This window comes from Cladophialophora bantiana, assembly GCF_000835475.1.
Source record: "Cladophialophora bantiana CBS 173.52 unplaced genomic scaffold supercont1.22, whole genome shotgun sequence".
NCBI classification, from domain to species: domain Eukaryota; kingdom Fungi; phylum Ascomycota; class Eurotiomycetes; order Chaetothyriales; family Herpotrichiellaceae; genus Cladophialophora; species Cladophialophora bantiana.
This window is the reverse complement of record NW_015971596.1, coordinates 383,758-397,213: the sequence shown is the minus strand read 5'-3', so window position 1 is coordinate 397,213 and position 13,456 is coordinate 383,758. Positions and strand designations below refer to the sequence as shown.

The 13,456-nt window shown below is 53.9% G+C and overlaps 5 protein-coding genes across 5 annotated transcripts; 3 read left to right on the top strand and 2 right to left on the bottom strand.

Annotated features, from left to right (window-relative positions):
- Positions 1 to 916: 916 nt before the first annotated feature.
- Z519_11536 (uncharacterized protein) lies at positions 917 to 3,543 on the bottom strand (the record flags this gene model as incomplete). The annotated part of the gene is made up of 2 exons (XM_016769247.1): positions 917 to 3,361; positions 3,433 to 3,543. The coding sequence occupies 2 exons, from the start codon at positions 3,541 to 3,543 to the stop codon at positions 917 to 919; spliced, it is 2,556 nt and encodes an 851-aa protein (XP_016614620.1).
- Positions 3,544 to 4,824: 1,281 nt separating this feature from the next.
- Positions 4,825 to 6,336, top strand: Z519_11535 (uncharacterized protein; the record flags this gene model as incomplete). The annotated part of the gene is made up of 2 exons (XM_016769246.1): positions 4,825 to 4,870; positions 5,027 to 6,336. The coding sequence occupies 2 exons, from the start codon at positions 4,825 to 4,827 to the stop codon at positions 6,334 to 6,336; spliced, it is 1,356 nt and encodes a 451-aa protein (XP_016614619.1).
- A 464-nt stretch (positions 6,337 to 6,800) lies between these two features.
- Positions 6,801 to 8,375, bottom strand: Z519_11534 (uncharacterized protein; the record flags this gene model as incomplete). The annotated part of the gene is made up of 1 exon (XM_016769245.1): positions 6,801 to 8,375. One exon carries the CDS (start codon positions 8,373 to 8,375, stop codon positions 6,801 to 6,803), a length of 1,575 nt encoding a protein of 524 aa, XP_016614618.1.
- A 963-nt stretch (positions 8,376 to 9,338) lies between these two features.
- On the top strand, positions 9,339 to 10,808 carry Z519_11533 (uncharacterized protein; the record flags this gene model as incomplete). Its single annotated transcript, XM_016769244.1, has 4 exons — positions 9,339 to 9,373; positions 9,421 to 9,443; positions 9,497 to 9,858; positions 9,909 to 10,808. 4 exons carry the CDS (start codon positions 9,339 to 9,341, stop codon positions 10,806 to 10,808), a joined length of 1,320 nt encoding a protein of 439 aa, XP_016614617.1.
- A 390-nt stretch (positions 10,809 to 11,198) lies between these two features.
- Positions 11,199 to 13,304, top strand: Z519_11532 (uncharacterized protein; the record flags this gene model as incomplete). Its single annotated transcript, XM_016769243.1, has 5 exons — positions 11,199 to 11,213; positions 11,272 to 11,546; positions 11,610 to 11,803; positions 11,902 to 12,397; positions 12,479 to 13,304. 5 exons carry the CDS (start codon positions 11,199 to 11,201, stop codon positions 13,302 to 13,304), a joined length of 1,806 nt encoding a protein of 601 aa, XP_016614616.1.
- Between the last annotated feature and the right edge of the window lie 152 nt (positions 13,305 to 13,456).

The following is a 13,456-nucleotide window of genomic DNA, read 5'->3' as shown; positions in this document are numbered from 1 at the left end:
CCAAATACAGTCTAGCAGGAGCAGAAAGAGGAGAGGAGAGGAGAGGAGGGAACAGGAGAATGGTAAATATGATATCAGGATTCGTAAGTATATATAGAACACGTATTATGGGTTCTTCCTAGGATATGTAGGAATGAATAAAGGATATATATATTCTCCGTGCGCAGTCTCTAAGTATATGTAGATATAGACCTGGGTATTTAATATCGACCGTAGCCGTTCTAGTTTATTTCGCTCGAGTGGTAAACCACCATCACAACCGTGTTAATGATGTCGGATTGAGAGGTAGAATTAGTGCTGAGAGTGACATTGATATGGAGGTTTCCAGGCATGCAATAAACTGTAATTGGCAGTGTGAAAACCTGCTTTGGATTCATGCCGTGTCAAGGCTCAAAAGCCATGACGATGGCGGTAACAATATAGTATGTAGGTAGCGACACGTTCAACCTGATCCCTCTCTCACCCTCGTTCTCCACGAATGAGACCAAGAGGAGAAATGCCGAGAGGGAACCAAGCAGTAGAAAAAGCCCGGTACAGCAACAACCATCCTTTCCGGAATCCTTCTGTCGGAAATCCGTGCCATAAATGCACGCCAAAACAAAGAACCGAGAACTCTCCGCGACTCCACTCAGAGGCCGATTGTGAGGCCGTAGACTCCAAAACTCCGATGACCAAGTAGCCTGTAGATATCATGACTATGCAGATAAATCTGGTTCTGCTGGAAATGATGACCGTTGGATTATTTGTGGCGATGCCGGACTTGACACTCTCTCACAGACGCCATTCTCCACCTGTAGAGGCTCAAGAATGTGGTGATGACTCCGAGTCCGGTGGCAGACCACCGTTTGGTATGGTCGACACTGGTTGTCATGCTCCAGCCTTGCGGGGCTATCGCATGAGATCATTCTCCTGCTATTCACTTCATTCGATCGTCCACCAGGACTTTCAGGGCTTGTACTCCAATACTGAGCAGCTCTGGATCCTTCGTCTGCTTCAGAGTGGCTTTCAGTTTCTCCACAGCGCCTTCTTTCTTGAACACCTCCTTTACCTTTCCTGCTAATGTCTTGTTCTCCGGGTCTGCGTCGTCACAACATAGCATGTTCCTTACAACGACCAAGCCCCGGTGCACCACGCTCGGATCTTGATCGAGGCATAGTTCCAGAAGAATTTCTGGTGCGCGTTTAAACTCGAGCATTGCAGAGATGATACCGGTGTACTGGTCCGTTAGCATGGCCAAGGCACCACCCGCAGCGCGCCTTGTTGGTAAATCTTCGACATCCGCCATCGCAACAAGAATATGCAGTCGCTGTGCCGCGCGCTTCGAACCATCGCCGAATTTCTCTATCCCGGCAGGAAATACTGTCAGATTGCATATCAGTTCGCAAGCCGCACGGCGGACAAGTTCGTTGTTTCCCAGTAGGAAATCTTCGATTTCGTCCCACGCCGATTTTATGATGAAAGATGCGGCGTTAGAACTCGGAGCTGATGCGAGGTTGGTGAGGGCAAGGAGACTTTCAAAGACCGGAAGGAGATCTCGCGGTTGGTCGCTGAGACCCGCTCCGCCCGGGGGCTTCAGCAACGCCACAAGAGGTGGGACAGCGTCCGTAATATCGGGCGTTGACCCTGCTGGGAAGATGTGCGCCGGATTCAAGGAGATCAAGATTCGCGCTAGAGCATGGGCGGCGTCGGGATTGACTTGGGTGTTGTTGTTCTCGGATGCCTGTAGGTTTCTCTGTGCATGAGAAACCAAAAGTTTGACGGCTCCCTGTTGCGCCATTTTCCCCCGATCCTTTGGATTCTTGGACAGCGACAAAAGCATTTTATCACTTAGCTGTGCTATAGCCGGGGATCTACCCTTGTTTAGTCTGATTATTGAGGCCACGATTCCAGCCTCGATAACTGCCGTGCATCGTGCGCGTACATGCTCGTCATTCTCCAGAGGATTCGGTTCGGCGGGTTTCGCAGCATTGGCATATGCTTTCAACTGCGACATCTTTTTCTGCTCTTCGGACAAATTGGGCGCATATTGGGTGAGATTCGAGATGGTGCTTAATCCGCCCACCACAACCTCCGGGGCAGTATGATTCGCGTTGAGGACATCAAGGAGAGACTTGAGGAACTTGCAATCCTTGGCAAGCGATTCCTTGACCTCGGGCTTCAAAGATGTATACGCAAGGCCTTCAATCGAGTCAGAAACATTCTTTCCTTCTTCAACAATAGTGAGGGATTTCTTGAAAAGATCAACGAGTTCACTAACATCATCATCCGCCTTGTTGGCTCTCTGGTCTCCAACAATCTTGACACCCGACGTTCTCAGTTTGGCCAACACGGTGGCCGCCACCGATGGCTGCTTGCCGGTCCCGTTGCTCACTTTGTCCGCTAACCAAGTGGCACAAAACTGCGCGATGGCTGTCCGACAGGCGCCGTCGATGCAAGCAGCATTGAGCAAGAAGAGGAAGGCATCATGGACGAGAGGGCTGCTGAACTTTCTGTCGAGGAGCGGCATGATCGAGGGGAGAAACCCATCCACCAAAAAGAGCGGGGCCACGACGGCGGGAATGACTGGAAAGAGACTTGCGCCGGCGGAAAAGGCTAGGACAAGGTCGTCGCCCTTCTTGCGTTGGACGTGGCTCGTGATGTACTTGGAGAGGTATTCTTGACCGGTAGGCTCTGCCACTTCAAAGTACTTGGACAGGACGAGGGTTGCCTGGCCCCGAACATCCGGGGGGAGCCGCAAATCTAGGGAGCCCATGAGAGCTTCGAATGCATCCTCATCGATGAAGGTATGGAGCCGCTGGGTATCGGCAATCAATAATAAGGCAATGCCTTTGAGAGCTCGGCCATCATGGTCATGACCCGTTTCCATCAACTTGGCGAGGAAGAGCTGGAAGAGGTCATCTTCCACTCGAAGTCGGACGTCCTCGGTCGGCCATAATGAGTCATCGAGCACGACAGAGCGAAGACAATTGGCGGCGTCATCCCCTCTCTCATAGACATTGTCAAAGAATGAGGTTGTCGACGCCTCCAGCTCAGCGGCCAGATATTTTCGAACGGCGGGACTCCGTTTGGCGAGTTCGGCAATGATGAAATCCTGGGCATCGGACATGGTGGACTGGCGACACTCGAGGATGATTTGCAAGCATTCGAGGGCGACCGGAGCAGCATTTGACGCCTCGGAGCTCTTCAAGTAGTTGACAGCTTCGTCGCCGGCCGCGTTGTCGTGATAGAGCGCATACCTCCGGACCAGATCCAAGAGGGGCGAATTGAGTTGGTCATCATGATGGATGGCGAAAAAGGCGGCCTGGACATCCGGGTTGGCATGACCCAATGCAGCAGCTTCTCTCAGCTTTCTCGACGCTTGCTGGAGGAGAGCTTGTTAGCCATCTCTAAGTGGACGAGAGAGCGAAAAGGTTGGTCAGCGAGAACACGTACGACTTTGTGACCAGCATTGGAAAGTTCGACCGCCTCCTTGGCCAACTGGGAGGCGCGTTCAGCATCGCGTTCTTCGGATAATTTTCGGTTCATGCGCTGGACGGTCGACATGGAAGACATTGAACCAAAAGTGCCGGGCCCAGCAGGCACCGTGGGATGGGAGGGTGGGGGTGAGGCGCCTCGGGCGAAGAGAGGGAGAAAGAGAGAGGATCAAGAACTCGGAGGGCTGCAGAGACTTGAGTTCTTGAAGGGAAGAGTGACGTGAGATTAGGCGGTGGAGGAGGACATGATTTTATACTCCGTACTCGGCACAGGCGTGAAAAGCGAGCAGAGGATGTGGCCGGAAACGGGAGGCGGGCGGCAGGCGGAAGGATGGGCGGGTTTCGTGCTCTGGGAGCGAGGCGGCGAAGGAGCGAGGAGAAGGAGAAGGAGGAGAAGAAGAAAATCTGAGATGAGCTGGTCGAATTGGCAAATGGGTCAGCTGATGAAGATGGCACTCGTGTCGCGTACTACGACCACGTAGTGGTGAGGGCTGAGCTGCTGCAGACGTAGGTAATATGTCGAGATGCAAAAGTGAAGCAACCGCGTAAGGCTGGTGTTGGGAGTTGTACACGTAGATAGCAAATGGCTCGAGGATGGTCAGATTATTGGGTGGGATGTTGGCGGCACAGCGAATGGAATTTGCTTCTTGGTGCCTCGAGGGAGGATGAGCGAAGTGGGCAGCACCAAAAGAGGGCCACGTGGGATGCAAAAAAAATTGGTGAAGTGAATGAAAAGTTTTTCTGCTTCTAGGCCGATAGCAGCGAGGATGGCGAGAGGAGGAGAGGTACAAGATACATGTGATCGGATGTATGTAGGGGTAGAGAGTGGCACAGATAATAATATGAACGTGGACTTGTAGACGCCGAATGCGGATAATAATATTGATGATGATGAGTCAAAAAGGGCCGAGCACGGAGAAACCAACCAAAGTAAAAATGGCTACGCGAAGCCGGACGGAGATTAAAGCGATTCACATGTCACCGCATGTCTGTCACCACAGCGGAAAAGGCTCGAGATGCAGCAGGTCTCGCACGTTGGTTGACGGTTGGAACTGGGGACTGTCCAAGACCAACCGCGGCATCGGGGGTTCCCTATCTACGCCTAATCCCTCTCTCGGCTGGGTGCCTAGCGACGAGCGCCCCTCGCCTAACCGCCTAACATTGCGCCTATCTCATCCTCCAAGGCGCCCAGTGCTTGTGCTTGTGCTGCGGCTTCACCCCCTTCCACTTCCATCTCAACCAAGTCATCGAGTCAGCAGCCCGTCCTTCATTCTACACCTCACATCTCACACATCCACAAATCTCCCACCGCGTGATTTCTAATGCCCTCCCGCCGTCCGTCCTCACCATCATGAATGCGGTTGATGCATCCGAGCACTTTGACAAACCATCCCACTGTAAGTGCCAGACTAGTCCGCGTCTCGCAATCTTTTACCCGCCACTCCGCTGGACTCGGGTGACGAGAAATTGCAAATCCCGCTCCAATCACCAGCCATACATTCACTCACAAGGCTCAAGTCCTCGTCCAGACGCGATACTGACAAGGCTGCCAGCAACAGAACAATCCCCCTCGCTCCTCGCCCTCATCCTCGACACCAACCCGGCAGCATGGTCGTTGCTCTCAGAAACCCTCCCTCTCTCCAGCGCCGTCGCCAATCTCCTCGTCTTCATCAACGCCCACCTAGCCGCAAACTACACCAACAAAGTCGCCGTCATCGCCTCCCATTGTGACCAAGCCGCGTGGCTCTATCCAACTCCAACCGAACAGAACCTTCCTCGCGCCATCTCCGCCCGGGCAAAGCGACAACCTCAAGGTCAAGCGCGACACGGTGACAACCTCCCCGACTCGGCCAAAAGGCTGAAACTCAATGGCCCGGCGACACAGGATCCTCTTCCTCCCAGCCCGAATCCCAGGTCATCTTCATCCTCAGCAAACACGGGCAGCAAATACCGCCCCTTCCGCCTCGTCGAAGAAGAGCTCCTCCGCAACCTGACTCTGCTTTTCTCCACCACCTCTCCAGATGCCGTCTCCAGCAGTTCATCCACCATGATCGCCGGCGCCCTTACCCTGGCGCTCTCTTATATCAACCGGGAGTCCATCCTGCTCTCTGAGTCTTTAGTCGGATCGTCAAACACCCGCAGCGCCAATGCCAGAGATCCTGTCACCACCTCCTCTGCCGCCGGAGATGGAGCCAGTCAGTCTCTTCAATCACGCATTCTCCTCGTCTCGGCATCCCCCTCCACCGACCTGGCTCACCAATATATCCCCATCATGAACGCCATATTCGCGTGCCAGAGACTCTCAATCCCCATCGATATACTGCAACTTCCTCTCCCCACCACCACCACCGCCTCCTCCTCACTGTCCAGTACCACCAACCCATCATCAACATCCTCGTCAAACCCAAGCGGGAACTCCTACTCCCCCTCTCGCTCCCACTCGTACTCGGACTCGACCGTCTTCCTCCAACAAGCCGCGGACGCCACCCACGGCATTTTCATCCCCGCCCACCTCACCTCGCCCAACTCGCCCAACCCCGTCAAGACAGCATCCCAGTCCCTCCTGGCCTACCTCCTAACCAGCTTCCTCTCCAGTCCGCAGACCCGCTCCGCGCACTTGATCCTCCCCACCCGCATCGACGTCGACTTCCGCGCCGCCTGCTTCTGCCACCGCAACGTCGTCTCCGTCGGCTTTGTCTGCTCCATCTGTCTGAGCATCTTCTGTGAGCCGCCCGAGAACGGAGACTGCCTGACCTGCGGAACCCATCTGGCCGTAGATGAGGGAAGCTATGGAAAAACTCCGGTCGTTGTGGCCTCCGCGAAATCGAAAAGGAACAAGCCCCAGCAAGCGACCCCAAGGTAATTGAACTGGCATGTAGGCGGCATGCATAAATGTATCATGGGCCATTTCAAAGGGATTTCGTCGGCAATGTGCAACCACAAAAGTGGTGAACGACGAGTACACTCGACGGAATAGATGCCTCTCAAGCACATTGTTTGTCTCGAGTAGGTTTTGAATTTCTCGTCTACCAATAGGCGACTTGTAGGATATCTTGAAGTCTCAAAGACTCACGCGAAGAAGACGCTATGAATATGACCCCCTTTCTCCAGGTCTGTCGCATGCGTCTGGCCTTGCTTCCAGTTCTGCGACTCCCCACCACGGTCTCTTGCAACATCCTCACCTCCACTCTACCCAGCCACCCCCCCTTGGTACCCGTGTCGAATGATGAGCTTTGGAAAAGCCAAAGCCCGGGAATGTTGGGCCATGCACGACAACGCCTCGAACTGCATCTTAGGTTCTTCTGGAGATAAGATCAACTGACCCTTTCACCGCGTCCGGCTGTGTTTTGATTTGGAGACCCTTCCTCCTTGCGCGATCGAGCCGTGACCTCGGCTTCGTGACATGGTGCATACCGGCTTCTTTTCCTCCGAATGCATCGAGGCGAGGGCGAACGAGTCCGTATTGTGCCCAAAATAAAAGTAGATCCCGTCGCGGCACTTTTTGACGGCCAGAATACCAATGGCGCCAACACAATGGCTGTTACTCACAGCAGGATGTGTCATAAAGTCGTTCTTGATGACCGAGTGCATGGCTTCGTCTTCATTGCACGACTCGAGCTTTCCTCGCTCTTTGCGAACCGAGTTGTAGATCCGATCAGCAGCCGTGGCTGCGGCCGTTGTCGTGGCCATATGCTCCCCCGTCCCACTGGTGACTGTGGCTACGCAAGTTTGGGTGGGATCTCGTGGATCAGCAGGAATCACTGCAGTGCCGATCCCAACAAGAGCAGCTGGGCCACATCGCCCCTTGTGTTTCATCCCGATGCCCCCAGAAGATGACCCTGCGGCTATCCGCCCGAAGCAATCAACTGCAATCGCACCGACCGTGTCACTTATGTCATCTTCCCGGCGATCGCCAATGTGGGCGAGTTGTGGCGTAGTCGACACCGATCTATGCTGGATGGCAAGATTGGACTCCTCACCGGACGGACCGTCCAGAGAATCACTTAGCTTCTGCCGTTTGGGGGCCGACATTAACCATTGGAGACTGTCGTCGGTGGCAGCCTCAAGGTGATCATAAGATGCGTGTCCGTTCGGCAGTTCGTTTTGGCTGGTAGAATGAGAAACGGGGACAGAAGAATGACATTCCGAGTTCGTGTCTCCCCCTGGATGCGATAACGTAGGCACATCGGCCGTTGAGGCTATCAATGGACGGACCATAGGAGGCAATTGTGAGAGACTGACGTGATTTTCAGGGGCGGAGGGAGTCACCACAGGGCTAATGGGAACTGCGGTTGGTGTTGGAACATGGGCCCAGTCATCCTGTGATTCATTCGATGGCGATGGCTGCGTCTGATCATGCTGCTTTGCCTCCTTCAGGGCCACATCTGCAAGGTCATCCCGCCACTTTGTCCATCGCTCACGGGCATTTGCCGAGACCAAGAAATCCGGAGGAAGAATGGGAATGCCTTTATCGGCAGCATAGTCGGTTGCACCAGCGCCGACCAGCAGGTTTGGAGGGACGCGTTGGAGTGACAGAGGTTTTGTGGATTCTTCAAGAACAAGACGAGCGACGGCGATTGGGTTCTTGACTTGGGAGATTGCACCAACTGCACCACTGCGGCCAAGGTGATCGACGAGTGTGGCATCACACTCAACCAGCCCATCTATAGTCAAGTTGCTCCCATAGCCGGCATTGGTGATCTCCTTGTCCTCCAGCAGCCGGATGGCCATTTCCACGGCGTCGGTGGCGTCGCCTCCATTCTTCAAGACGGCCATTCCAACCTTGGCGGCATCGTTGACGGCGGTGAGGTGATTTTTCTCATTTTGCAGACTGTGGAAGCCGGCACCAGCGTGGATGAAAATGGCACAAAGGTCGCCGCCTTCTTGTGGACGACGAGGCATTGACGAGGTCAGACGATCAGAGGATCAGACGGGAGTGAAACTCGATCAGCATCAGAGAAGGTGTTCGAGTGCGTTGAAGGGGGCTCAAATCCAGAGAACGTCGAAAGCAGGGCTCATGTGAGAACAAACCCCAGTTACAGACTGAAAACGGCACGGGTTGCAAGGCAAGGCAGAGAGGAGGACTGTTTGAAAAGAACGGGAGGGTTTAAATCCTACTGTTGAAAAGGCCGTTGGCAGAAGAGAAAGTTGCAGCAGAAAAGATGGACTTGACGATGCCAGCCTGAATGGGTGAAGGAATGAATACGTACGTGAATGAGTTGAAGATGGAAAGATGAAAAACACGTCGATTGAAAGTCTGTAGGCAGCTGGAGTTGGCAACGCTGCTTGGCATTTCTGGAAGCTGCAACCTCCAGATCGAATGCTACGACTTCCCGGAATGGGATCTTGATATGAACAGTGGCTCACACTCTGCCAAAGTTCCAGCGTTGAGGCAAGCAAACCTGTGACGGGGAAGCAGGATACAGTAAGAGGAAACTGAGATCGATTAGGTTGGAGACGGGCAGCAGCCACCAACAGCCACCACAGCCACCACAGCCGCACTGGATGTAGTCACGTGCATGTTCTAGGTCACGTGGATGACATAATCCGCCGCCCACTTTGCCTGGCGGCCATTGCCAGCCCGCAGCAGCCCACCAACTGCCAGCTGTTTCGTCTCACTGCTGTCCCTCAATCCAGTGTCTGCGTCTTCTTCTGCCCACAATTGAAAGCTGCCTGCATACCCTGGTGGATGGAAATAAGGTGCTTGGGCTCCTGTACCTGTTGTCTCCCTCTCTCGATCCTCTCCGGCAATGATCCTTCCAACAGGCATCGAGTCATCCTAGCGACGTCCTGATCTCTCCCCATTGCCCGCCGTCGTCGCATCGTCGCTGGTCTTCGAGGTAGTCCGCGACCAGCCCATTCATCATGGCCTCCCAAACCCCCGCCGTTGTCATGGACAAGTATGTACTCCTCCAACGTACGAAACCCGGTGCTGACAGTCAACAAGCGGAACCGGCTTCTCGAAACTTGGTACGGCCATGGTGCATCGAAAATTGTGGCAACTTCTGACCTGCCCAATTTAGGTTTCGCCGGAAATGATGCCCCTTCGTTCGTTTTCCCCACGGCCATTGCCATGAAAAGTGCTGGTGGCGGCGCAGCAGGAACAGGCTCGGGAAGACCAGCTGTTGCAAACAAACCTTCATATCTCACAGGTGGTGCCGGACCCAGTTCCAACTTGGCCGGCAAACGGGGTACAGAAGATCTCGACTTTTTCATCGGAGATGAAGCACTTGCTGCGTCGGCTGGTCCTGGCTACAGCATAAACTATCCCATCAGACACGGTCAGATCGAGAATTGGGACTACATGGAACGTTTCTGGTCAAATTCCATCTTCAAATACTTGAGAGTTGAGCCAGAAGATCACTATTTTCTCCTGACAGAGCCCGTGGGTGTTGATGAACCGCTCTTGGTGGCTAAGCGTTGACTGGTTTGTAGCCTCTTAACCCCCCTGAAAACCGCGAGAATACCGCCGAGATCATGTTCGAGTCGTTCAACTGCGCGGGTCTCTACATTGCCGTACAGGCGGTTCTTGCTTTGGCCGCCTCGTGGACATCTTCAAAAGTGACCGATCGCTCGCTGACTGGGACCGTCATCGATTCCGGAGATGGTGTCACCCATATCATTCCTGTCGCCGAAGGGTACGTTATTGGTTCCTCAATCAAGAGCATACCGATTGCCGGGCGGGATATCACATATTTCGTGCAGAGCCTGCTGCGAGACAGAGGAGAGCCCGACAGCAGTCTAAAGACAGCCGAGAAAGTCAAGGAGGAATACTGTTACGTCTGCCCTGACATTGTCAAAGAGTTCGCACGGTACGACAAAGAACCCGATCGATTTCTCAAACACACTGTCACCCAACCAAATGGCCGGTCCATCACCATTGACGTTGGTTACGAGCGGTTCCTTGCTCCCGAGATCTTCTTCAATCCTGAAATCTATTCTTCTGATTTTCTCACTCCTCTGCCAACTGTGGTCGATGGAGTCATCCAGTCATCCCCGATAGACGTCCGAAGAGGCCTCTACAAGAACATTGTCCTGTCTGGCGGTTCGACCCTGTACAAGGATTTCGGCCGGAGATTGCAGCGAGATATCAGACACTTGGTGGATGCCCGCATCAGAGCATCTGAGGCCCGGAGCGGTGGGGCGAAGAGTGGTGGCTTGGAGGTTCAAGTTGTCACCCACAAACGACAGAGACATGGGCCTTGGTTTGGAGGCAGTCTCCTGGGGCAGACGCCTGAGTTCAGAAGTTACTGCCACACGAAGGCTGAATACGACGAGATAGGCCCGAGCATCGTCAGGAGGTTTGCTTTGCTGGGAGGCCCCGGAAGTACGTAGACACGATGATCTGACGAGCTAGAAAGTGACGATTCGAGAGAATCACGGTTCCAAGTGCAAACGCAAACTCCATGAGCGTTCCAAGTAGAGAAAGGTTCGGTAGCTGCAGTGAGTTGATGATATAATCGGTTCCAATCGAGTCACCCGTCATCTTGGGGTCTCCAAGGTTGGTGCAATGGAACTCGCATCACCGCCAACTGGTTGACCGATGTCTTGATTCATTTCTGACTTGGACCGAGGCCAGAAAGGCCCCCCCTACTCTTTCCGTTTAGAGAAGCGCCTTCCAGTTGGCACCAGACTGACCTGGCGCTGTTCCTCTTACAACGCGCCGCACGAAGACGAACTCCGCTTCGGGGCTCTGGGGTCTCTCACCAGATGACATGGATGAGCATGGAAGGCGAGATCGTAAGAGTACCATCCCTTGCCTCGAAAGATCGAATGGAAACACTTGATGGACGGATAGGGCCATTACTCGCCCAGCCTGTCAATCTTCCGGCTCTTTCGGCGTCCCGGACTTCTCGTCACCACCACCACCACCACCACCACCACCACCACCACCACTACACATAGCGGTATGGCATCCATCAACGCCTCCGCGGCTCCAATGCCAATCCGGTTCATGATTCAAGACCCCGGTTCGCGTCAAAGTAGGCAGGAGAAAAGCCTCAAAATTGCACAAGCCCGAAGCCACGCCGCCAAATATGTCGGTCGGCGTGCTCGCTGGGAGAGGCAGATCAGGTAGAGGGCATTTGGACCAAAAAGAAATCGCAGATGGACGTCCTCGCTAACAAGCCACCGCAGTTGGCGCCGAGAGACAGATCATGAACCACCTGGCCGAGAAGAGCAAGCGCCCCCCGCCGATGGTGGTGCGGACGATCAGCCAGGTCCCTCAAAGGCGCTCATACACGATGCTTTAACCCAGAGCAAAAGAGACCCATTCTCTCCTTACAATGCGTCAGAGCATCCGGCAGTCTTTCAAGACCTCATTGAGTTCAGTACGCCATTCAATCCTTCTGCTTGGATCTGCCCGCCCTTGAAAAGTGACAAAAATGGCGATATGTCGAGCATGGCTGACTAGAACTTTTGTTGGAAGCATATGACAAGCTATGGCCTGATCTGATTGAGGTCGATGGAAAGCCACCAGTCCATCCAGGAAGGCGGCTATGGCGCTTGGCTGCACAGGAGTGCCCTGCCGTTCACCACGTCCATCTTGCAAGTGTTGCAGACTTTGGGAAAGCTATGTACCATCCCTACGCTTATAGCACCATGTTCGACCGGTTGAGGTTGTTTCATCACACCCAGGCACTCCGATTGGTAAGGCAAATCATACAGAACATGGACTCCGACGCAAGCCCGACTGATTCGCTTGTGATGGCCGTGTACAATCTGTCATATCAAGGAACAGACTGGGATAGGCGGGAGTTTCCTGCGAGCCACGCTCCCCCGCCGACATTGAAGGGACGTTTCCTTGCCCGTTACGGTAGGAAAGTGCCCCATGCTGAGCACATCCGTGCTATGAACCTTCTCATTCATGCCAAGGGCGGCTTAGAAGAGGTCAAACTCATAGGGATTGCAGAAATGATATGGCTGTACGTGGTTTCCCTGAACCCGAAGAGAAGAAAGAAAGAGGAATCATTTGCCCCCGTTCCTAACCGTGGGTGACACATTAGATGGAGCCTGAACAACTGCACAACTCTCATACAACCGCCCAGTTTCCCCCTTCTGAAAATATACGAGACTCTTTTCATCAAGTACGCAAGTAACGTCGATATGTCCATTCGCAACGGCACCTTTGGGAACCTAGGAAGTGGGTTTTTAGTGCTCCCGGCACATGACGACGTTGGCAAACTCCGAGAGCTTTTGCTTTGCGCAGCAGCCGTCACCGTCGAACTTTCCCAACTGGGGCCGGGCCATGAGAGTACGCGAGAGTGGCGTCAACTCCTGAAAGTCGCTAGAGCAACGCACCACCAGATCCTGAGCATGCCCCAAGACATTCCGGTGTCAGTCGCCGGGAGCGAAGAAGAGAGGCTGATTTTCTCCATCACGCGTCTCGGCGCGCTTCTCTACGACGACATGGTGATTTACCCCCAAAGGGACACCTCCGAAATCAAGCCTCGACTGGCCAATTTGCTGCGGCGCGCTTTGACTGAGAAGCTTCTCAAGTTCATCCCCGGGGGAGGCCGCGAGGAGTACCGACCACTAATCCTTTGGACGCTTGTGCTGGGATGCATCGGGGCGACGTTCACAGCAGATCGCCAGTGGTTCGTGGCGCAGCTTCATGAACGGTCCGCACAGCTTGGGCTAGGCAAGTTTTCCGACTTCAAGTCCACGATGTCAAATTATTTGTGGTTCGAGAATATGGATGAACCTGCGTGGAGGGCGTGGTCTGAAGGCGAAGATGCGATCCGTATCGAAAACCAGGACAGGCAAGAGCATGAGCACAAGGATGGGGATGACGACAAGGACTCCAAGGGTCCAGGGGCTGGCTTTGTTTGACCCTCACTATAAGACGGACCCATGAGATGGAGTGGTACTCTGGGACTTCCGAGAACAACCCTGGATCGAAAAGCAGCATAGGACCACCGGCGATGCTCATATCTACTATAGATTCGCTAGGACCTATAGGAGAGCAAGAAGAGGAAGAAATA